The sequence below is a fragment of the Hippocampus comes genome, unplaced genomic scaffold, assembly GCF_001891065.2.
Source record: "Hippocampus comes isolate QL1 unplaced genomic scaffold, H_comes_QL1_v1.1 scaffold78, whole genome shotgun sequence".
Classification (NCBI taxonomy): Eukaryota; Metazoa; Chordata; class Actinopteri; order Syngnathiformes; family Syngnathidae; genus Hippocampus; species Hippocampus comes.
The window spans coordinates 2769867-2794805 of NW_017805798.1; the positions used below are offsets into that span (position 1 = coordinate 2769867).

A 24939-nucleotide genomic window follows, 5' to 3' on the forward strand; every position below is an offset into this window, starting at 1 on the left:
CGGAACAAATCAGTGTCGAAGGAGTTTAGAATGCCGAGAGATGAAGAAGTCTCACTAGTTGATCGCTGTGAGCGCAGAAGGACCATGACAAACTGCGTTCATGGATTGACTCAGTGACTGGCATTTGACCTTTTTTTTCCCCCCTTCCTCTCCATTAACTTCTTTTTTTTTCATGTTTTCATTTTTCAACAATCGTGGTCAGTGTAATTGATCCAAATTTAAAACTGGATTATCGTGGCATCAATGGGCCGTTCATTTGGAGTTGAATGAGGATACTGTTACCCCCACTCTTAAAACACGGATTATCCTTTGGAATAATCATTTAAAAAAAAGAAAAGATTTGAGAGCACCTAATTGGAAACGATACATCTCCTCGCTCCATCATGAGGTCCCTCACGGCTTGGATTTGCCTGTGCAGCTTTCTTCTGCTTTTAGGTGAGAGGTGAAATGTTCAAATGTTCAACCCCATGTCTAAAATAATGCTATCACTGTGCTCCGGTACAGCGTTCGGGTGTATATTTTTGATTATATTTGTGTTTACCTGCAGTGTTGAAACTATCATGTGTGTCTATAAATACCTGTGAGAAATGTGACCATTTTGACGGCACAAATTAAGTCAGCACATATGCACGCGCTGCCAATTGTTTCACGAAGGTGTCATTTTTATTTCTATTGAGGCGAATGCACATTAAATTCCGTGTGAGCCACTCGCGCGTCTAAAAATAAGAGTGATCACATAAATGCGCGCTTCAACCTCATGTCCCTGTCGTACCTGATGATACGGTCTCATTCAATGGCAGTTGCATTATCCGGTTCCCCACAAGGGGTCGCTCTTGTCCTTCGACCTTTTCCCACCGCGCGCAGGTGTGAGCGGGTTTAGATCTTGAGTCTCGTGTCACCCTGACGCACCTGAGCGTCTGGCCCTGTGATCCCATCTCGTTACCTGCAAGATACAGCACAAGATTCTGCTGTGACGTGTTCAGCAAACATTGAACAAGATGTTGTGCGGTGCGGAGCGGTTAGTGGCATAAAACGAAGCACTGGACAAAAAATATACTTCGACGCTTTTGCATGACATTGTGACAAATAGCCCTGTGTTGCATAAAGACTCCAGTGGACAATGAAAGATTTTTACAGTCTCGCTTGTCCACGCACAGACGTCTTGTCACAGGCCATCAAGCACTTTTTTTGTTGTTGTTGTTGTCATATTCGACCTGTTGCCTCCATAAAGCCACAATAGCATAAAAGGCTTGAATTTGCACACTACAAAAAACCCAAAACGTAATTCCACAAACAATTCTTGTCTCCCTGTAGATGAAACCGTGAGTTCCTGGGACAGCTCCTCGGCTTTGTCCGTGGTGTTGGCCGACGGGCACCCCGGGTCCGAAGTGGCCGGGACGCCATCGGAATGGGTGGACTGCATCCAAGCGAGTGACATGTGCAACCAGAACCCACACTGCAGCTCTCGGTACCGTGTGATGCGCCAGTGTTTGGTGGGCAAGGAGAAGGAAGCCATGCTGGACAACAACCAGGAGTGCCGAGCGGCCCTGCGGGTGCTGCTGGTCAGCCCGCTCTTCGACTGCCGCTGCAAGAGGGGCATGAAGAAGGAGATGCAGTGTCTTCAAAACTACTGGACCATCCACATGGGACTCAATGAAGGTAGGGGGCACGTGGTTTCACTGAGTCAAGCACCGTTTCCCAACCTCGATTGAGCCAAGGCACATGTCGAAAAATCCCGCAAAAACTAAAAATGTCACGATGGCAACATTTGCGACTGTTTCTGTGGACACAAATGGTTGGATGATTGGCAACAGATTTATTGTATCTCCTGCCATCTACGAGAAGAGCATTTTCATTGTCCTGCCTGTCACTATACATCACCGGCATAGATTGCTCAACAAAGACACATTATCTGTAGCAGTATAAAACAATTCATCCGTCATCTTCATGACTGAGTAGAGCCCGAGTTGGACTCTATGACTTATGATTGACTTCTGCTTCTCGTAATCGCAATCATTTGGGCCAGTTTGTCTTCATGCTGCATGAACGCATGAGTCACAGTCAAATGCACGAAGGCGACGTTCACGCTGCTGTTTCATGTCACTCCAGTTTGAATAGAATGCGTCAGTGAAGTGACACGCATGGACGCAAAACACGTCCCGTGGCGCGCTTGTGCTTGAACGGAGGTAAATATGAACCCCATGTGTAGCTGTCAGTTCTGATGCAGTTGTGGCAATTTCAAGGGCTTGTGCTGAAAGTGACTTCTCCTTCGTCCGCTGTTGATTTTTCCGCCATTTTGTTCAACCATTTAATTTCTTTTTGCCTTTTGATGATTTACAGGATACCAATGGATGATTATTCGTTGTACATACTGTCTATAGATAGATATATAGAGAGAGAGAGAGAGAGAGAACCCTCATCCCCCTCCCCCTATGGACGCCCCTGGTTAGCATAGTTGAGTGGTAGATTAGGTTACGTTCCGAGATCCGCAAAGCCTGGGTTGCGTGACAGCTGTTTGAACAGAAATTCAAGTGGAATTTGAATGATTCCTCCAAGTTAGCATCTCGCAAACATATTACCCAAAGTACCACCTAAAAATCGGGGAAAAAAAAATACTTGTCCAATTAAAATCTAATGCACATACTGCAAGTCATAACATATCATAAAAATGTGACCTAAATAGAAGATTAAAAACAAACCCATCTTAAGAATGAAATGCAAATTATACAAACAAAAAAACTTTACACTGTGTTGAATTTCCTCAACTTGATTTTGTCAAGTGGCTGGATTACATCAAATCATCTGGATCCAGATCCATTTTTTAAAGTAGATGCATAGTCGACTGAAAAAAAATGTATCTGGATCCTGGTGATTTTATGAAACGCAACCACTTAAAAATAGAATTGAGTAAAGGCAACAACAACTTTTTTCAGCATACGTTTAGTCGTTGAAGACCTTGAAAGGTTTGGAAGATGTACAGCGCCACACCCCGCTGATGCACTCCACCCTGGTGTCCTCTTAAAGAGATGCTTTGAGCCCCCGGATAAAATACATGCTTTTCCTGCTCGCTCCATCCTCTCCAAGGTAATGGAGCCATAATGGGATTACATTAGGAGGACCTGTTATGGTAGACTTATTGTTTTTCACCTAAAGTGTTCCATATTACCATGTAATTAGGTTACGCTTGTATTGCCCAATGGCCCTTATGTGTCCACTTACGCGGCACATAAAATAGCACTCTTGTTGTAACTGGCAACTCTCTGGATTTTACGGCAAAACACTTTGACGGGGTGGAAAAAAGTCGCCACCTCCTTCCGGGCATCTGTTGACGATGTTGTCGTTAGCTCGGTGTTTTCAGTGACTTTTTTTTTGGGGGGGGGGGGTCGTAGTTATTTGAATCTGGCTACCTCGGCGTGACCTTTGCAGAGGTTGCGTTTCACGGCCGAGTCTGCTCTTCAGCAGTGGCCTGTTTTTGGTCCCATGCGTCGCCCTTGGAGATGAAGCTTCAGCACAAACTAAGCACAGTTTTAATCAAATCATCATCCGCTGAGCACTCGAGTATGCTTTTATGAACAATCCGCGTGCTACAACACCCTTGTTTGGACACTTGCTTGAAATATGCTCACGCGACATTGCTCAAATGCAATGTGGATTTTACGCTGGTTAAGAAGAATAGAAAAAGAAGATGAAAGTTGGAAGATTGTGGGTGACTTTGGGGAGGGGGGGAGTCTGGATGTTGCTTTGAGGACAAACACGGCACAAATGGACAATTCGTTGTGATTTAGAGGAGATGGAACATGTAGCAAGCCATGTCTTGCATTCATGCTGTCATCATTTAGCCAGAACCTGTCATTTTTTTCTGAGGGTGTTTGAAAGTACCTTTTTCACAAAGAGGAAAAACCGTAAACTATTGGTGTATACTGGACCGGCATTAAATAGATAAAAGGAGAGTTAGTAATTAAAAAAAAAAAAAAAAAAACATAACACTTTATCACCTTTGTTAAAACTGTCACTCTGACCTGACAGTAGTACATGATAAATGTGATGGGGTGGGGGGGCGACATCAAGAAAGAAAAACTTCAAAATGTAACACTTGTACAAGTACACAATTACGTATTGACACCTCGTAAATCACGCCTTCCGCCTCTGAACTGGTTGTTTTTCTCAGGTACAGTGCTTTCTTTCTCAGTAATATTTAAGGCAAATAATGGGGACAGGAGACGGCAGGGTTTTTTTTTTTTTCTTCAAACATCATATGTATCATGTATTACTCTCAGGTCAAAAATCACAGTTTTAATGTGTGCTACAAAAAGTGACTTCAAGATAAAATTAGCAAACTCCCCTTTAAGTGGATCTACTTGAATCACCAACTCAGAAGGCATGGATGAGAAGCCTATTAGGGAAAGACAGAAGGGATAAGGATTAGCTCTAGGGATGGGTGATATGTTTTTACTATTGCCATGTTTGTAAATATATATTTTTTTAATCCACTCATCCATTATCTAAACCACTTTATCCTCACGAGAGTCGCAGGCGTGCTGGAGCCCATCCCAGCTGCCTTCAGGCAGTATGCAGGGTACACCCTGAAGTGGTGGCCAGCCAATTGCAGATCTTGTTTTGAATTATATTAAAATTTGTGCTATTGTGTGACTTCTGTTGGGAAGCCAAAAAAAAAAAAAAAAAAAAAAGCAAGTAAACATTAACTGACAATATGTTGCACGATCAATGTGCTGTTGTGAAAATTCCAAATGAAATGATATGTAAGTTAAGCACAATATTTCATTCTTAAGCAACATGTTAAGTTCAACTCAGTCGCCCTGAAGTATTAAGAACAAGTATTCTGGTCACAAAATTATTTTTCAGGTCAGCCTGAAAAATGCATGTCTCAAAAGAATAACCGGGATTTTTGGTTGCATTCATTTGTTGAAATATTTTTTTGTCATTTTTTTTTTCTTCATAATATGTTCCCTGAAATGGGGAATGAAAATGAATGAGCAGCTTTCTCTGAGTACCCGGCTTCCATCTGAAAACATGCAAGCTTGGGTCAATGAAGTTACCCATTGTGTTGTACGTGTGTGTGTGTGTGTGTGTGTGTGTGTGTGTGTGTGTGTGTGTGTGTGTGTGTGTGTGTGTGTATGCTTGTTTCTCTATATGCCTCCCCTGCCCATTGCCCAAAAAGTCAGTCAGTCTTTGATTGGAGGTCACCCATGAACTCAACAGAACAAGCAGTAGAAATGAGATGAGAGGACGCTACAAGGACATGACTGCAGGTGTAAAAAAATTTCAATCATTAGGCTACATAACTTATACAACGTTTGAAACAAAAAAGAAAAAATGTAATGCTTAGAACGGAAAGGTTTGAGTGGCAAGTGGAGTTCCAGACAGAATTGCTTGAACAGCACGGCTCATTTGTTCTCACAGCGGCAAAAAAAATAAATAAAAAATTACATTTCAAACGAGCAAGTAACCTCATCACGAACATCTTTATTCTGCAGAACAAAGTGACTTTACCATCTGAAAGAGCAGGAAACATAAAAGCGTCTTGTAGATCGGTTCACAGCTCGACAGATATTCTAACTGACCTTGATAAAGTCTGCATCCTCAAACGCGACAATTTTCGGCAGCTCCTTTTGGATCTGAAATGACCTTGAGATAACCTTAAGGCTCAACCGGAACGTGACAGGAGAAAGCGCCATCATCAGGGAGCCTTTTCACTTCACTTTGACAAAAGTTGATTTGGCACCTTTTGAGTGGTTTGCCTATCAAGGTTTGACACCTGCAGTGGGATCCCATCAGTTGACTGAAATAAGAGGAAGTGACTGTATCGCTGCAGAGAATACACCGAGGGCCGAGTCCACAAAGAATGAACTGTGGCCGCAGATGGCACCTTTGATTGCTCTTTACTTGAACCCGCAGTTTCACACGGAATACGGCGCTAATGGCATGCAGCGCAAACACGCATACAAAGTTTTACGGCTGGTTGCAGTTTGCGCCTGTTTTCCCACTGATTGCACACATGGCAAATTATAAATGCAGGCTTTGCACCAAGAACACCCGTGACTGTGGCACAACAATGGCAAGGTAGGAAGGGACTCTTTCACTCAATTCAAATCACAACTCAAAACGCATCTGTTCCCCTTTCCGTTGTTTGTCTTTTTAAAAAAATATTTATTTCTCTCATTCCAATTTTTATCCATTCATCCATCCATTTTCTAATCCGCTTATCCTCACGAGGGTCACGGGCATGCTGGACCCTATTCCAGCTGTTTTCGGGCACGAGGCAGGGGACACCCTGAACTGGTTGCCGGTCAATTGCACGGCACACATCGACAAACAACCTTTCCCTCTCACACTCACACCTAAGAACAATTTCAAGTGTTCCATGAACCTACCATGCATGTTTTTTGGAATGTGCGAGGAAACCGGATTACCCGGAGAAAACCCACGTGGACACGGAGAGAACAGGCCAACTCCACAGAGGAAGGCCAGAGCCGGAATCGAACCCTGCACCTTCGCACCGTGAGGCGGACCTGCCAACCAGTCACCCACTGTGTCGTCCTCCATTTTTTATTGTTTTATTATTTTAATAAACATAATGTAACATATTGTACAGTGTCCTTCAGTGCCAAGAAAGATGCCTTTGAATAAAATGCCATAGGCAATTATGATAATGGTTATTATGGTTATTATTATAAAAAGATAAAATGATCAGAATGCTAGCTCGGGATCCTGACAGAGTGCGAACGGGACTGTCATTGGAGTGGCCCGAGCTGAACTGCCATCTCCCATGACACGAAATTACTTAGTCGACGGGGAATTGGGGGTTGGCGGACATGTGTTGTCCGTGTCCGGGTGTTCCCTCACATTGCAATGTGTTCCCTTGTTCAAAAGAGGCTTCCGTTGAGTTTACACCAGCTTTTTATAGCCCTTATTTGTGTCACTCAAGCCGCGTATTGGCTACTTGCACTTGTGTAAGTGAATTAGACGTTGTTTATCAATGAGGCTCACTGACATCAATGCGGGAAATTTCTCCGCCGATGATATGCATATTACTTCGAATGAATACGTGCAAATACCACCGGCGCAACGAGACGCATTCCGCTTGGCATCTCAGTTCGTGACGCATTTCACCGTCTGCGTGTGTTTTGTGGATTAAACGCGATCTGTTGGCTCCATTTTGACCGGTTAGCGCCGCGCAAAAGCCACGCAGTACCTTGGTGAATTTGACCCTGAATGTCGGATGCTTGTTGCCTTACTCCATATAGCATGTGAAGTGTGTCAGAGACGTGTCAAGACTGCTCTCACAGGAGATGTACCTTCTTTCAAGCCAGCTGATCAGCCAGTACAAGTATACAGAGGTCATATGTGGCGTCTGCTTTGTTCAGTGCGTGGGTAGAGGCAAGAATTGTGGGAAGGCGACTCATGGCCGCGTCACAGGGAATTCATTTCCAAGAGGAATACTTGTACTTGTAGTTTGCATTTTGGAAATATACCGTCTGTGACACCGGTGCTGGATTTTTCTCGCAGCTCGGAGAACTTCCATCTGTCCTTTTTCTACCACTGCTTCCCCTCATTAAGGGCCATGTGGGTGTGCTGAAGCCTTTCCCAGATCACATGGTCTCGCCGCTTCACAGCGTGGCATGTGGTGCCTTTTCTTCAACTTTAACAAACATGCTTCCTCGACCTATAAAGAGGTACAAATAAAAAAAAAGCAATGCTTTTAACTACCACGATCACTTTTGTTTTTTCCCCCCCAAAACCCTGTGAATTATATTGGACGTGAAATATCTTCCACGCTTGGCCTTTAAACCGTGATGGTAGCTGTGTAATGTACTTTGACAACTGCGAACTGGAAAAAGGTTGAGCCATCTTATCTACGATAATAACCGGAGCTTATTAAAACAAATAATCGGGCTTTCAAACAGCCCTAAAATTGCAAGATGCGCTCGTAACGTCCCGTTAGCAATAAGACGCAAGCTCCAGACACTCAAACAAGACAATAAACTAACAGCGTACAGTCAATAAATGTAAGAAGGCACTCGTAAATAAAACATTTTATCACGGTGAGTTGCTAATAAGATGAAAAGAGATAATGACACAACTAGCCAATAATGCTGGAACATATGCAGTCCAAACTGTGTCTATTTTCTTGCCAAAAAAACGAGCAGACTGAGCACTCATTTTGCTAACGAGTGCCGCACAGCACACTAAAGTATGTTTATGAAAACATACTGGAGACTTTTTGCCGAGTCGTGACTATTTGTAGACAAACAAAGTTGTCAAACTCCCCGTCAAATGAGCTGTTTGTACCAAAACATCGAACTGTACATGTTGCTTGCTATGCGGTCACCCTCGCTAACAATCCGTTTTGACTTGTCCGACACGCCACATTCTGTCCATCCCTCAATTCCCTTTGCAGCCAGCAATACAGTGAACGCGCCATTTCACAGTTCATCGACATTTAAAGTTGGAAATAATGACAGGGGTGTTCTAATGCGGGTTTCTAAGCCATTCGCAGTGGTCCTAACGGCAAGCTATTTACAATGAGTTCCAACGGGAAATGGCAGCAAATAAAACATTGCAGTACAACTGCCATCAAAAAATAATGAGTGGTTCTTGCTCCGAATGTACAACAGAAGTCATTATTAAAAAAAAAAAAAAGATCCATGAGCTCAAGCAGCAATAGGGAGTCGGCCATGGTTCCCTTTCATTAGCGCCCTGGGCCCGGTATGCATGTGGCCTTGCAGAGCAATGCGACCGAATAGAACATTCAAACGATCACTCGCACACCTCCGACATACATTATTTCCTGGGCTTAGCCGTGAAAGAGCTTTCGAGAGGACCTTTCAGAGTGCCTTAATTAGCAGAGCTAGCTGCAGAGACAGAACAGAGACGACCGCCACCCACATCCACCAACCCCAATCTTCTACATGACAATTTAGCTGCAAATTGCTCAAAAGCAAATTAGCATCCACGCGCCAGTGCCCGAACTTCACAAACACGCTGTTCCCAAAACTCTGGATGGGCCTTTGATTTGCTGGAAAAACTACCCATACTGATGAGTTCAAGCTACCAAGAAATGGGTTACTAGCTTCTCAGTTTTCCAACATTTTCTAAAAAGAAATAACTTTCCCTTGTCGGGAACCCCAGTCCTATGTGTTTACAGTAAACAAATGCAATTTTTTCCAAACAACTAACTTATCATCTCACAACATACATCAATAATCATGCCCAAAGTTGCACATTATAAAATGAACCAATAGCTGTTGCTTTCTGTAGGCGTAAAAAGCAGGATGGATTGGGACATAAGAAATAAATTCCTGTTTTCACTCTTCTTTCAAACTTACATGGTGTTAAGTAAACACAGGAGCATGCCAACATTTAGTGGTATTACACCCAAACTAAATAAAGCAATTTCCAAAAAAAAAAACAAATAAATAAATGACAAAATTGTGAACGTGAAGCCTGCGATGGAGGGCAGCTCGTGGTTTTCGAAAACTACAATGTTCAGCCAAACTAATGCCGACATTGAAACCTTGTCGGCGGGCTAATATAAATTAGCATAGATGTTATGGCAATCATAAACCTTAAATAATTGCTACTTTCGTACACATGGAGCAGCAGCATATCTGTAAGAGTTTGGCAATTTGCTATGCATTTATATTTTTATTGACGGACATGTTTTCATATAAGATACAGGAGCTACGATACATGCGTTCCATGTCGAAATGCGTCTGTTCACAAATCCATAAGTGTACATCAACTATGTAAACACCCTACACTTGGACTCTCTCGCAAACACAAAAGTCATGTTGACTTCTTGGTTTATTTTCTGCTTTTTTCTTAAATGTCAACAGTGCAAGGTCACCCTCCGAGTAGGCCATTACATCACGTTAATATCACAAGTTGCTTATGACGTGTGATATCATGTTAACATCACACGCTGCTGCCGCCAGCTTGTTAGGATGCTCTGAGGCAGCGGCACTGATAGACCGAGAGAAAGGGAAAAAAAAAAAAAAAAGAATGAGGGAGGAGAACGGAAAAGAAAGCGAGGGGGAGGATGAGAAGAGGGAGGCGGAGGATGAGGAGGAGGTTTACAAAGGTACATAGTATTCCTGGGTGAAACCATCATTACTATGAGCAATGGTAGCAGTCACCGGCCATTACCTGAACCATCCACTGTCATAAGCAGAACATTTTTCCAGGCTGCCCCTCATGTCAGGCGGCTCAAGAGGGGAAGCAGCCTTCTTGCATGCTGAATACATCCTCCCACCTGCCGCCTCAGCCTCACCCCCCCCCCACCCCCATGGCCGACATGGCAACTCTACTTCATCATCATAAGAAAGAACCTGCCGATAGCTTTTGGGACACGATCAATACATTCTTTCAGAGCAGTTCTTTCTCGTCATGCCACCTTTTACGCTCTGCCTCCCCTAAATGCGAGGATCATATACCCCCTCACATCCCCACTCCCCCGAGGGTTGAGTGGACAAGGTTCTGTCTTAGTGGCTGGAGGGGGAAGTGAGTGACAGTCCATCCTGCGCTGTGAATGCAGTCATGATGGGAGTATTAAGACTCAGTCCTCACAGCGCCACGAAATGAATGTGCCTTTCTCAAGTCAACTTCTAGACCCGCAGGCTGTCATCACGGCTGTGTGTGTGTGTGTGTGTGTGTGTGTGTGTGTGTGTGTGTGTGTGTGTGTGTGTTGGCAGCAGGCTGCAGCCGCTCGCTCATCGTTAATTGAAATTGCCGCTTGTTGTCAGCGGAGGCCTCCCCTCTCCGCACGCGCGGAGGGGTTAAATTATTTTGTAAATACTTCTTCAGACGGATTAATTATATGGATGCTTTTCCTGCGGGTACGCGGCGCAGCCATAAAGAAACACTAATCACGTTTTGCATGAAATATCGAAGTGCTTGATGGCAACATTTAAGCCGTCTTGCTTTTGTCACAACCCAAATTCGGTTTCGCTACCAAATGTAAATGGGGAGGCTGATATGACGAGGCTGCAGAGCCCCTTTTAATGATCCGTCTGACTTGCGGCGACGGAATAAAATGATTTTTCTTTTTTTTTAACTGAAAGTTTTCAGGAGGAAACCTGTTTTCAATCACCAAGCGCCAGGCATGTATAAAAATTGTGATTTCAGCTAAGTGAGTGTGTAACTATTCGTATCACCATTACACATTGCCCAAGGAAATGTGAGCGGAGGGGAGGGGAAGGCGCGGGGGAGGGGGGGGGGCTTCTATTCGCAGGTTGCCCGCACGCACGCCACACCGCCGCATTCGGATATGTGACTTGAAATATTATCACGGGTTAATCCAATATTCTATTTGTCAGGTTTGGAATTGAGTTTAAAATGTCAATATCACATCAAAAGCGGCGCTGTAAACTGAATTTATGCTGCCAGATGCGTTTGAGGGAGCGGAATTCCAAGAAAGAAGCACGTGTTTGCACCTCGCGCAAATGTAATGAAGTTGACGTATTGCAGCGCTGCCTCCTCAAAAGCAATTTGACTCTGACAGCTAATTTTGCACGCTTCTTTTTTTTTTTTTGAGCTCTGACAGCAAAACTTTGTCACTTTTTTTTTTTTGAGGGACTGTTTTCTCTCTTGAAGTGCGCGCCACAAGGAGCTCGTCTTTTGGTGTCACACAGGGCGGCTTTTCTATTATGCTGTAGTTGAACACATTGTGTCATTTTTTTTTTTTTTTTTACGATTGGGGCCACGTTGTGACTTTTCCTCAACATTGGCCCGCAGACAAACAGAGAATGCGAAATCAATCTAACAGGAGCAAAAGAAGGGAGCTGTGAATGACAGTTATTAAAATTGACTTTGCTCGCAGCCATTAGGAGGTTGCCAAGAATGCCACGAAAAATCAAAAGGACAATCTCCATCACCTCGGGAGTTGAGCTTCATTGATAATGCATCCGCGAGGATGACTGATGTCGTGGCTCCGCGCGGGCCTGATGGTCTTGTCATGCTCTGCGCTGGCAGAGAAAATGAAGGCAAATGGCGGCTTAATTACAGCAATAAATCGTCGCCCCGAAGCTAAAAACATCATATGACAAAACAGCTCGGAAGACTTTTCTATTGCGTGTTGATGATGATGATGACGATGACGCATGATTGGCTGTGGGTCAAAGAGCAGTGATATTTGAGCGCTCGTGATTCATTTGCGCTCGCATGCATAAGGACTCGGTCGAATTCAGTTAGTGTTTGGACTAAAAATGCTTTTTGAATCGGTTTCTGAAGGAATTTGTTGGGCTTAATGTGATCAAAGCGCATTTTCCCTTTGATAAGAATTCCGTCAGCAAATGCACTGGAATGAGCCGTAAATTGACATATTTGGGGATTACTTGAAAGAGCTTTGAAAGTGTGATAAATATTGTGGCTAACAGCTCGGAAATTATTGCAGAACGAAGCATATGTGAACAGAATTACTCAAAATGATTTTTTTTTATCCGATAAAGAAAATAATTGAAGCGTGGAAACGGAGGCAATCCTTTTCTGGGTTAAACTACATCCGTATCCCCCTCATAAAAAATAATAAGAAAATTAAAAAAAATAAACAAATAAGAAGAGTCCAGTCTCAAACTTTACGGATTACCATGACCTGAATGACTACGAATCTAAGTGCAGGGTTTGATTCCGGCTCTGGCCTTCCTGTGTGGAGTTTGCATGTTCTCCCCGTGCCTGCGTGGGTTTTCTCTGGGTACTCTGTTTTTTTTTCTTTGCTTCACCGAGCCAACATTCCCACTCGCAACCTTTGACTAATTTCACCAATCGAGTAAAACCAGACACTCACATGACCGCACCCAAGTCGCGGCAGCCTCCCAAATGAGCACGGTTTGCAAAAGTGACCAAAGGACACGACGCATGGCAGAAACAACGGTGGAAACAATTATTCCGATGACTACTTTTCAATTTTACTTTGTCATCTTGTAAAATAAGAGTACTCTTACTCGTGTACATTTTTGGGGAACTTTACCCACCTCTGTGATGGCTTTCAATTGCAGCATGAGTGAGTGTTGTCGAATGATATCGGGGCCTTTGTTCCAGATTGCTAGTCACGGTGCAACATGTTCTGGATGTAAAGCAAAAAGCATATTGCCACGCACACCTAGAGATCATTTTTTTACGCTTTCATAGGATACACAATAGCTGCGGCCACCGCTGAGCCGTTTGACATAAAAGAACGCTAAACGTTTGCCATGCGAGTGCTAATTCCGAAACTCGTGAGAAGCTTCGGAAGTGTCGCACAACTTTAGAATGCAAGTGTAATTGAACACACTGTGGGATGTGTCGCCATGTTTCCAGCGAGCAAGGCAAGCCAGGGTACGCTTCCAAACACGCTCAGATGTACAATTTGATCAGCATGTACAAACAAAAAGGAGGAAAAGAGAAAAGTGCACACACTCCAAACTTTTAGGATTACAGGATTACATTTTCGCTTCCATTTCTTCCTCTCGACACACACACACACACACACACCCGCGCGCACACGCATAAGCGTTCGCACACTGTGCTCGGCTGCCAGCGGCTCCATGAGAGCTTCTCGATCTTGTTATGATTGTCAATATTGATGGGGGGAGTAGGGGGGGGGGGCAGAGAGCTTGACATAAAGCAATGACTTTACAGACGTACACATGCCAGAGATTTGTTTTCTTTCCCCTCTGGACACACGTTTGAAATTTTTCTTTTACAGCAAGCCTGTCTGTGGTGGTTTTTGTTTTCTTTTCATCAGTTTTCAATAGTTGCATTCAACTTTGACAACTCCTGTTTTTGTGAAATATCAACGCGTGGTTGATGCCATCATCACCTTCAATTCTGTTGACTGATTTGTTGATTAGGCGTTCCCAGAGGAGACGTACAAAAGTAAAATGCCGGAAAATAAAACAAAAATATTCCGTCTCTACTGATTGCCTCTCTGATTGTTTGCGCAGGCAGCGCATGTTATCGTCTCCGGACGTACAAAACATGCTGGCAAATAAACAGGAAGTTGTCAATTGACTTTGAGGCCGTCATTTTAATGGAGACAAAACTCACTTCGTCTCTCCCTCAGGATGATTAAAACAAAATCAGGCTGCAAATCCCGATTACATTCGTAATCGCTGAATGTGCCAGATTAATTCTTCTATTAAGCATACATAAGCTAACCGGGGCGCCTCCGGACGGCCGGCGGGGCAGCGAGCTCTTGCGCCGTGTCCCCTCCTCGCTAGTTGTTGTGACCCTATGCGGGTCCCCAGAATTTCAGCCGTTTGCTGGGTCATTTGCCCGCTCATTACTGTTCCCAGCTTTCATAGTTCCATCAAGATTTGAATGCAAAACTGTTGCTCACTGGAGGCTGACAGTTTCCCAGACACACTTCATGGCCGTGAATGGTAAATGCGGGATTAGAAACGACAAGAGAGAATATAGGAGGCTCTTCGCCGTGCTAATTGGATTCTTTGAACCCTTGTGTTTTTTTTTCGTGTTCTTTTTCTAAAGAGCATCTATCTTGTAAGCGAATAAAATAAAATGTGCTGCTATTTACGTTCCACACCTACATTGAACCACAAGGTCCAAAAGAAAGGTACATGACCGTGAATATAGATTTTTTTTTTTTTAAACCAAAACATACATATAATACAATAACCTTTTGTTCAGACACGCTAAATCGTCGGTTTGAATTCAAGGAGAAATGTCCCTTCATAAAGACCCATTCAATATTACAAGTGGTTTCAATGAGGTGCTTCAACCATTCGTTGTGTCCCTTCAGACGGAGACATGGAAGACTCATCGCCATATGAACCTGTAGCACCCGGCCGTCATCAGGATGCATTCCGCTTGGCCTCCATCTCCTCAGGTAACCAACTTTTGGCACTCACTGGGCCTTAATAGGAATATTTCTCATATTTATGGAGGATCATACCCCCAATTGATTCTCAAAGTGTGGTGCATGGGCTCCCTCTAGTGGTACGCAAAAGAATCACTGAATTAAATGTTCACCGCATGTGTCAGGGTTAGGGTTACTTTTCAGTTTTTTGTTTGGCTGTTTTTCTTCAACCAGCGTGGTACATTTGTGAAGTACATGTCAGTTATGTTTCGCTTGGAATCGATTTTCATTTCTTCTTTTCGAATGGCTTGTTTTGAAACATTTATTTCGGAACACACTTTAATGGACTCAAAGTACAAAAATACTGTTTGAAAGTACAGTTTGTATTTGAATACATTTACGATGCGACTTGGGGGTCAAAGGTATAATGTTCCTCTAAACTAGACTCATCTATGAATGGCTTTATTATTGTCCTTGCATGATGCAAATGGCCACATTTAGACACCCCCCCCCCCACATACACACACACAAAGAGATTTTCTAAAATGTTCCGAGACAAGTAGGAGAACCACCTAATTCTCAAAAATGTTTGAGTTGTACGCAGAATCCGAGCGAGTGGTTCCAGCGACACTTCTGATTGGTTACTTTTGTGCATGTAAATTCCGAAGGGATGAAAGTGCGGGCCAAAGGGTCTGTGAGGTCGGGCATTTTCTTGCTTGGTACTGATGCTGTTGGTACATCTTGTGGCATGTGAGGTAAACTAGAGCGCGAACCCACATTGTATTGATTCTGCGTTCTGTTTGATTTCCTCTTTACTAATTAAACAGCTTGGGCTCAGCAGGCGCCATAGAGCTGATGATTTAATTTACCAGTTGTTACCATCACGGTGCCACTAATCAATGCAGATCTTACTTTCAAGCCGCATGGGTTGATGCTGCTGTTCAATAAGTTGAGCGATTTCTGCCCGCTGCAGCCTTGCAAGCTACAGAATCACACATCCAGTGGTTCTCTTTCATCCTCTTCTGTCAAGACATTACCAGTGGATGTTCTTTTACTTTTAAACCCCCGTTGTTTTTTTTTTTTTTTGCCAAAAGCAATCTAGAAACACTAACGACAGCATATTTTTTTTCCCCTCGCTTGTTTCTCACTTTGTAGGGATGTAGCACAAAGGCACGCTTTTTGCATAATCCCCTTAGCTTGGAATCAGCAGTGCATCACTTGGTCTCGCATTAAACGTTTGCATGACAAAATGAGGAATGAAAGATGATTGGAATAGCGAAAGGATGTCTGGCCATAGACTATTTTGGAATTTGGGGGGCATGACAGGGAACAGAGTGTGCATTGTCTTTAAAGTTGAACAATTTGGCGTATAACCCAAAAGTGAGACCATCAGGTAACAGCGAGTGAACGTTGACGTTCTTGTATTGACAAATCAGTAGAAAAGACGGAAGTGACGCACGAAAAGAGACAGAGCATCGACAAAAGTCGACATCCAGAGACTTACTGAGGAGTGTGTGAGCAGATATCTGTGGATTCAGAGTCTGTGTTTCGATGTGACGTCTGGGAATCAAGTGTCCAAATTCGTCCCAATCCATTGCATCGAAAAGAAGCTACTGCGCATGGCAACATTTTAATGCAAGTCAACAGGGATAAAGAAATTTAATTCATCGAATATACATTATACTATTTATCATGCTCATGTAAAAATAGACGAATATATTTCAAAATGTTTCTTTATTTTTAGTTTAGTTTTTAGTTTTTTTTTGTGTCATCAAGGAAACTCACGCACGTCATCACCTCTGGTGGTGCGGCGGCACTCGAGCGCCCTCTATTGACCAATCGCCACTGTCCAGACTACAGACGAAAGATTCACGCTCAAAGCTAAGACTGGCTCATTTAACCATGATCATTTTAACTGATTATATATTTTCCTCTCATTTGCATGCTAAACAATATTTTAAATTATGAAAATAATTCAAAAATGTAATTAAATTCAGAAGTCGAAGTGGCCTGCAATCGATTGTTCTGACTGTGGAGGTTCCACTTGGACCATTTTGGTGTGGAAATTTCCTTCAGGGACCCTGTATTGTAATTCTCTGTGTGATTTATGAATGAAAAAGCAAAGTAGCGAGAGTGTCTACAAAGGTGTGATGTCATCTGACCCGATGATTGAGAATCAAAGTCGAAGTTGGCAATATGTCAATCGCAGCCAAATGTGTGATCATCGCATGCCAATTTGCAGCATTGCCAGTTGAGAACAAAGCATATGCTACGGTGTACTTGGTTGATTAAGATGTAACAGGGGAGTCATTAAGCCAGCCATTTTGATTCAGCTGTTTTCCTTCATTTTCCCCAAGGTGAAATATCGGATTTGCTCGCAGGAATTTGTTACGCTGCCAGCTTAGCTCATTATTTATCATTTCTGAGCTCGTAGAATAATTGATTGGGGGCCTGAAAGAAATCTACGGGAGAGCAGATATCCAATTGTATGTTCGGCATTGTTCTTTAGGATGGTGGTGATAAAAACTGGGTTTGTTTATGAAACTCGTAGAATGCATGATGAATGGTGTCCTGTCAGGTGTTTTGAATGTTTTTGGTGAGCGTACATCCATCAATATGGAAAACACTTACCCTTATTCACGTCACAATGAAGCTGACGCCTCTCCAAATGGATTTGAGGCGGACTGATTGGTAGCCGATTTCAGGGCTGTTTTGGTTACCTTATGTAGCTATATGATCGGAGATAACTCGTTACTAACAGTTCTCATTCACTGCTGTTCGACAAAATTATCTCTCAAATCAAATTATAGACCTACAGCTCTCCAAAGAATGCAAACTAATCCGTTTCTCTGATTTTGTTTGACTAAAATGAATCTTGGTGGGTTGTTTTTTTTTTCTGTCAACTACTGGTGCTGCAAGAATTTTCAAGGCAATGTTTTTAAAGCAATGCCACAGGTATTACTTCAATTCGTTCTACTCAGACCTGTCCATCTCTTCAGTTATTTTCACATGCACTCAGACAATGAGGCAATGAGTCACTTGAAGCTGCAGGGTCCGTCCCCCGAACAAGAACACTAGTCGCCCTCAATGACTTCATCTGCATTAGCTGCAACATGCCCACGGATGACTTCATCACAAGCCTAGAGTGATTGCAGCTGACCCTTTACTGGATGTGTGGACTGACAAATGCATCCTTGTTGAGAGCTGAGCTGCGTTCCGCATCGCTCCCAATCCCCTACTCTATAAAGCGCCCGAAATACTGTCGCAGCGGCTCCCAAAATTGACTGGGCCAAGGCACTCATTTGACGTGACAAAAACCTCAAGGCGCACTGTCAAAACAAAACATCACAAACGATATGAATACTGAAATATAAATGGCTTAAAAGGTGATTTGGTTTTGAAAAATATGCGCCGAAAGTGAGAGGATACCTTCGTGTACGTCGTTTAATAATTTTTTTTTTTTTTTTGCAACCGGTTGAAAAAGTTATTTTTTTTTGCTTTGACTTAAGAGCAGAAATTTGAGATGCGAGCACAGTACGGTGGCGTGACACAATTCTCTAAGCAGCAAGCAGCAGCTTGGCAGAAATGTTCTTCAAAAGGGGCGTTCGGGTCATTTATTGCCACTGCCAAGTGAAGTTTACAGTCAAACTCAACATCAAACAAAGAATGACAACTTTGCTTTGAAAGCCGCTAGCTTATGTACGTGCAGACGAGTTTGACAATTTTATATAATGTGAATCTCCTCCATGGTCTGTCAACACTGCCTACCTACACGTGCAGTTAAATATGCAATTTGAGTTCAAACAAAAACTCCATCAAAGAAGGAAGCCGTCTCATCGTTTATTACAAAAAAAACCTCATGCGGATAACCTTGAATTATGAACATAATGAAGTGTGAGGCACAGAAGTCTAAATCAGGTAAGGTTGCCATTAAAGTTTGAATTCCGGTGATAAATGCATAGCATAAACATTTGAAGGCAAGGCTTTGATAACTTTGAGAATCTTTGTGCGATTGCACGTTTTCGTTTTTATATCCAAGCTGAGCGACACAAAGAGGAGCCCTGCGGCGCCTGCTGCGTACTCGGCAGTCTGCTTCAACTCCTTTCAAAACATGAAATGTAGCCACGTGCCGCGAACTGAATTAGTTGCTCTTGTTGTTCTTTTTATAAATTATCAAATTTTTTTTTTGCACTCCTGAAAAAAAAAAAATAAAAGAAATTTGGAAACATTTTAAAAATCCAATCCCTCTTTGCGACTATGCAAAGAGAAAAAACATGAGCGCAGGGGTGTCAAACTCATTTTTACTGCAGGCCACATTTTAGTTATCATTTTCCTTGGAGGGCCATTATGACTGAAAGCATATAAAGAAGTCAAAAATAACTATTCTTTAAGTTAACGTAATTGGGTGTTTGGCAACAAAAAAATGCTTAAAATGTCTCTCTTATTTATTACATATGAGAATTTGAAATTTTGGTACATATTTTAGCAAGCATCATGGAAGTTGCCATGTTTGATTTGCTTTCGCGGGCCACATAAAATGATGTGGCGGGCCAGATCTGGCCCCGGGGCCTGGACTTTGACACCAGTGCTTTAGCTCATAATTGCACCACCAAATACTGTGATGCTGTATGATGCGGGTCCCTATTATCCAGGGCTTGAGCGATGATAATATCTAGCTCTGGAAAAAAACTGAAGAAACCACTGCAAGATTAAACAATCAGGCAAAAGCAAAATAAGAGGACATGGAAAATCAAGGATGGACTGCAGGTAGCCGGCTGAACAGACGATCAGCAAATGTTTGCATGACAAAAATATCCTCGTTATGAGGTGTCTGCTCCCTCTGCCGTCACCACTCTCACACTTTTCAAATTGAAACCAAACCAAAAAAGCAGCCTTTTGGTCTTCATGTTCGCCCTGTGTAATCGCTGCAAATTGTGTCTGCTATGATATTGCCTGGGCATTTTTTTGCTCTGTCCCGCAGACATTAATGCGCAGATTAATTGACAAGTTAAAGACATTTTCAACGGGGTTGCAGGCATTGCAATCTGTCAGAACTAAGTCATTATATGTAAATTAATCAGCGCCTCATCATTTGAACCGCAAGCTGGGTCTGAAGCAATCACATTCCCGTTACTTCCGCTCGATTTGATATTTCACGAAATACATTTAATGGCTAATTATGGCAAGTTGATATGTTGGCGACTGGCATCCCGACTTCACAAAATGTTAACTAATTAACGCAAAATTCTAGTCAGTGCCACAAAAAAAAAATAAAAAAAATGTTTTCTTGACGTAAATGAAGGCAATGTTCTTTTTTGAGCGCCGTTTGATTTGATGATGCTGGACAACTGTGTGCACTATTTTGCAGGCGCACGCCATGTCGCACAGCAACTGCTCCGACTGCCTAATTATTTTTTTTTCCAAATGATGTGCATAAGGCCAATCCTAAAAAAAGAAGACATGCCATGTTGCATCGTACTTTCCGCATATCTCTCACACTCGCAAGTGACCGCGCATACAATTCTTATAAGTGAACTTCAGCTCAACAGTAGTACCCTGGAAAAATTGTGGCAGAACATCCATCCATCCTTCCATTTTCCGATCCGCTTCATACTCACAAGGGTCGCGGGGGATGCTGGAGCCTATCCTAGCCGTCTTCAGGCAATAGGCGGGGGACACCCTGAACTGGTTTCCAACCAATCGCAGGGCACACAGAGACGAACAACCATTCAAGCTCACACTCACACCTCGGGACAATTTGGAGTGTTCAATCCGCCTGCCATGCATGTTTTTGGAATGTGGGAGGAAACCGGAGTACCCGGAGAAAACCCACGCAGGCACGGTTTTGCCATTTCTTGTCAACCGAAAATGACATCACAGTTCCTCAGGGGTCCAGTAACGCCCAAGCACGGATTAGCTTGCAAACGGCAAATAACCAAACTCAGAAACTGTGATCTTGTTCACTGTGTGGTTTGGAACACAAATATACTGCAATGTGTGACTTTCATTCAGCCAGAGAGAAACGATGCCTTTCCGAGCAAACATGGTGAAGTGGCATTTAGCGGTGATGCTGCACGCAAATGGATTAAGACGTGAAGTCAGCCGCCCAAGTATAAGGCTATAAGTAATGCGAGCAGAGATTCCAATTCGATGTGATAATTACTCAGTCATCTGTTGCTGTTGCTGTGTTTTCACATGGCATCATTTCAATTTTTTCTCCGTGGGACTTCAGGAATTTGGGTTAAATTACGTTCAGTCGAATTCATTTTAGCTGGCCCGTCCTGCTTGTTGATCCTCACTTTCACTGTATTTGTCGGAGTAGCCATAAACAAAAAGGAGATGAAATACTGCGGAAATGCGAGCTCTATGGCTGTCGTCGCAGTTTGTATAATAGCCCAAAGTGATATACAATGATGTTTTGTGGTATTACCCGTGTTCTCGCGTCGTCGTCCTTTTAAAAGTGCCACCTTGGGTTCTTTCAGGAGACAAAGCCGCAGCGATCAATCCGACAGGTCTTTCATCAACAGTTTTATAAGCGCTTTGTGCAGCGCCTTGAAAACTGCTGCCCCTCAAAACATTAAAAGCACGGCATAGAATTTTACAGGCAAAAGTAAAACATGCACTAAAAGCTTAATGTGTCTCTACTCAGCGACCAGCAGCGGAGCAAGTGCGCCTGAGTGATTGAGAGAAAGAGATGTGACAACTTAATCTCCCCATCATCATTTCACAGGCGCTGGTATCACCCAATTGATGACCGCTCGCATGACGGATGCCAAGGATGTTGTAACAAATTAGGGGCTGTACGAAATGTATTTGACAGAGGCACAATGCGCAGCGGCGTCCATGTTTGATGAGTTCCTGCGGTGGACAATGAGACAACATTCTTCTTTAAGATCCAACTTCATACCGTCGTTAAAATATGAAGCAGATCGTACCGAACGTAAACATTCCTTTTCTCCATCTGCTTGCGGCTGACTTTGGGCGAGAGGCACACGATGGAAAATGGAGAGAGAAATTTAGGACGTTTTTAAGATGTGGGAGGAAGTTGGACAGAAAATCAATGCCAAGGATGCGGAAAACATGCTAACTCAACACACGGAGGGCCTGAACTGATTCGAACCCAGAACCTCTCGAGCGTGGCATATGTGCCAACCACGACTCCGCTGTTCTCCCGCCAAAATACCGCCTTTGAAATAATAATAGCGCTCATTTTTGATCGGCACAGACTGCCTGAGAGGCATACATTTATATTTTCCACGCATGAGTGCCTTCTATCCAAATCCAAAGCGGAAAGCCCCAAAAGTTGAAAAATGTCGTGTTCAATCAAAACTTTTTTCAAACAATGAAAATGGGAGACTTCAAATCTGAGCTTCTCAAGGATTAACCGCGCAAATATTTTTTAGCAGGTGATGTCCTTAAAAAAAAAACAGTCACCACCATGCCACAGGGGTAATGCAGTCAAATGGTTCTGTAACCACGATGTTAATCTAAAAAAAATTTAGAATTTAAGTCTCGGATGAAATTGCATTTTTCTGCCCCCGCCCCAAAAAAGTGTTTCTTCATAAGAACAACTGCACTCAACAGTAGTTTACTGTACAAAAAAAAAAAAAAAACAGTATTAACATATGCTGTCCACAAAAACGGACAATGCAAGCAGCGAACAACGGTACCAATTGTTTTTTCCTTCACTGTCATGTTTTGGCAGCTCGCAACCCAGTTTAATGGTCCATTAAGCACCACCAACTATTTACCCAATGCACGCCATGGAATACTTATTTTATAACCCTTAATGGTGTATGGGTATGTGTGTGTGTGTGTGTGTGTGTATGTGTGTGTGTGTGTGTGTGTGTGTGTGTGTGTGTGTCTCTCTCTCTCTACATATATACCTGTATGTGTGTGTGTGTGAGCGTGCGTACGTGTGTGTGTGTGTGTGTGTGTGTGTGTGTGTGTGTGTGTGTGTGTACGCGCATCTTTAATACATCGCAATAAAAATGTTTTGCACATTTTTTTGAATGAAAGGAAAACCTTCAACTCTTGACAGCAAATACATTAATTCAAATACATTTAATTCATTCATTCATCTATCCATCCATCCATCCATCGACCATTCAGAAGTCCTATCACAGAAAACAGGAAAATAGGCAGCTAATCCAATTCCAGGCCCATGAAAGAGGAGACAGAGTGGTGGCCAATACTGTACCGTATTCACCTCATTTCCTGAATGCCATACAATCCGCATGCAGACAAAGTCAAAAAGATGAAGCGCGGGAGTGCAATCGGAAGGAACATTTGTCTTATTTACGGTCCCGCACGTGGCGTTGGCAGACAGCGTCTCGCCCCACTGAGTTTAGTTACCTCTGAAAATGAATCATTTCCGCTTTCTTCCGCAGCTCCGCCGGTTCTTTCATGCATTCATATCATTTTTGTGGTTTTGCAATGAAGGCTACATATAACATCCTATATGCCTCGATAAGTTTGGTTGGTTAGCTTGCACTCTGGTGGAGTTGAACTGCAGGTGTGGACTACAAATACGTCCTTGGTGCGGAATAATTGGAGTACCGAAGATGCTTCAATTATAAAAAAAAAAAAAGCTCATTGACCCTCTTGGCTCCTCTAAAGTGAGGTACCTGTATCTGTACACCGTCACACATACTGATTCTTAAGATCGTCAATGTGAGACATGCCACACATAAAGAATAATGCAGGTGTGCTAACTGCTTTTCTTTTGTGTGGCAGAACAAGTAATACAACAAGCAAGGCCAAGCGTCGCTTTCAGTGTCGTAAAGTGTCTCGATGTTTGTGCGTGTTGTTTCGTACAACTTCTCTGCAAGACGAGCAAAGCCTTGAAATAGCCGAAGCTAGCAAGGTTAACTGCTTTTCTCATCCACAACGAGCTTAGGTTGAACACTGCGTCACCTTGTCGGCCAGACGTTTCGCTGCTCCAAGGCACACAGAAATGCAAATAATTAAAATTGGTTTCCATCATCAATGCACGACATCAACGCGGCTGCGGCAGAACCTCACCAAAGCCGAAAACGAATGGCCGGTTCCACACAGCAGGCAGAGTCAAGTCATTCAGTGATCATTACGTACAATTGCTAATATGCTCCACAAGAAATATATTGTGCTCTTCTGACCCAACGCTGAGCTAATGAACTTATTAGAGGCAGAGGCTAGCTGAGAATGATGACTAGTGGGGTCGCTCCGGGAATTAAGCTGAACATCTTTAAGTGCGAGTTGCTAACCCTCGCCACTAAGCTCATCTCAGCTCAGCGTGCCTCCTATCCAATTAAATACCCACAGCTATCCGCGGCTGGTGGGAGATAAAAAAGAAGTGGCGTAACGGCCGTGCGCGCCTTGCTGTTGAAATGTTTGACATTTTCACATTGTCCCCCTTACAATTACCATTACTTAGGCAAACACAGAAGTCCGTTTAGACGCGCAGCTAACGTGGATTTCTCGTCATCAGGACTCTGAGGGTATCTGAAAGTGTTAGGCTGGACGTGATTGGCTTTGCACACTGTCAAGCTTTTGTGTATGTGCCTCATTTTTGGTGCGGATTGCGGAATCAGTTCTTCCTTTGGCAGCAGCTTTTGCTTTTTTTGAAGCTTACTTGAGCTAGACATTTCTTTTATATTCAGTTTGAAGTGATGGCCGGTCTCTTCACATTGTTGTGTGGTTATTTTTTTCCTTACATGTTGTTTGTGTATGACAAGGCAGTCGACTATGTTCTGTCAAACGTACACACCCGCACGCATACAAGGGTGAAGAGGAAAGGAACTCATCCAAGCATTTCGCGCAATAATGGAGTAATGTGACAAGATAGTATGTTGTATTGGGTTCATGTTCGGTAGCAGTCCTAACTTCAATGGCGCACACCTTCATCGCTAGAAACAGGAAACAGAGGGCACAAATACCTTAATCTTGAACCTGAAGTAGAGCCGAACGAGAGCACCAACATTATTCTGAGATTCTGAGTTATTCTGATACAATGTATTGAGAAATTGAGAACATCTTCACGATCGATCGTTAGCCATTTTCGCACTTCCTTGACAACGACGTTTCCAACATTAAATGTCTTGAAGATCTCTATATCTCCACAAGGGGGCACAAATTCCCCATGTAAA

At 43.1% G+C, this 24939-nt stretch overlaps 1 protein-coding gene across 1 annotated transcript in view; it reads left to right on the plus strand.

Annotated features, from left to right (window-relative positions):
• The window catches only part of LOC109525350 (GDNF family receptor alpha-2-like), a 64092-nt gene continuing 39153 nt past the window's right edge, over positions 1 to 24939 (plus strand). The window contains exons 1-3 of the mRNA XM_019885786.1: positions 1 to 435; positions 1315 to 1659; positions 14756 to 14842. Coding sequence (XP_019741345.1) covers positions 384 to 435; positions 1315 to 1659; positions 14756 to 14842 — 484 coding nt within the window. The 5' untranslated portion in view covers positions 1 to 383. The remainder of the gene's footprint in view (positions 436 to 1314; positions 1660 to 14755; positions 14843 to 24939) is intronic.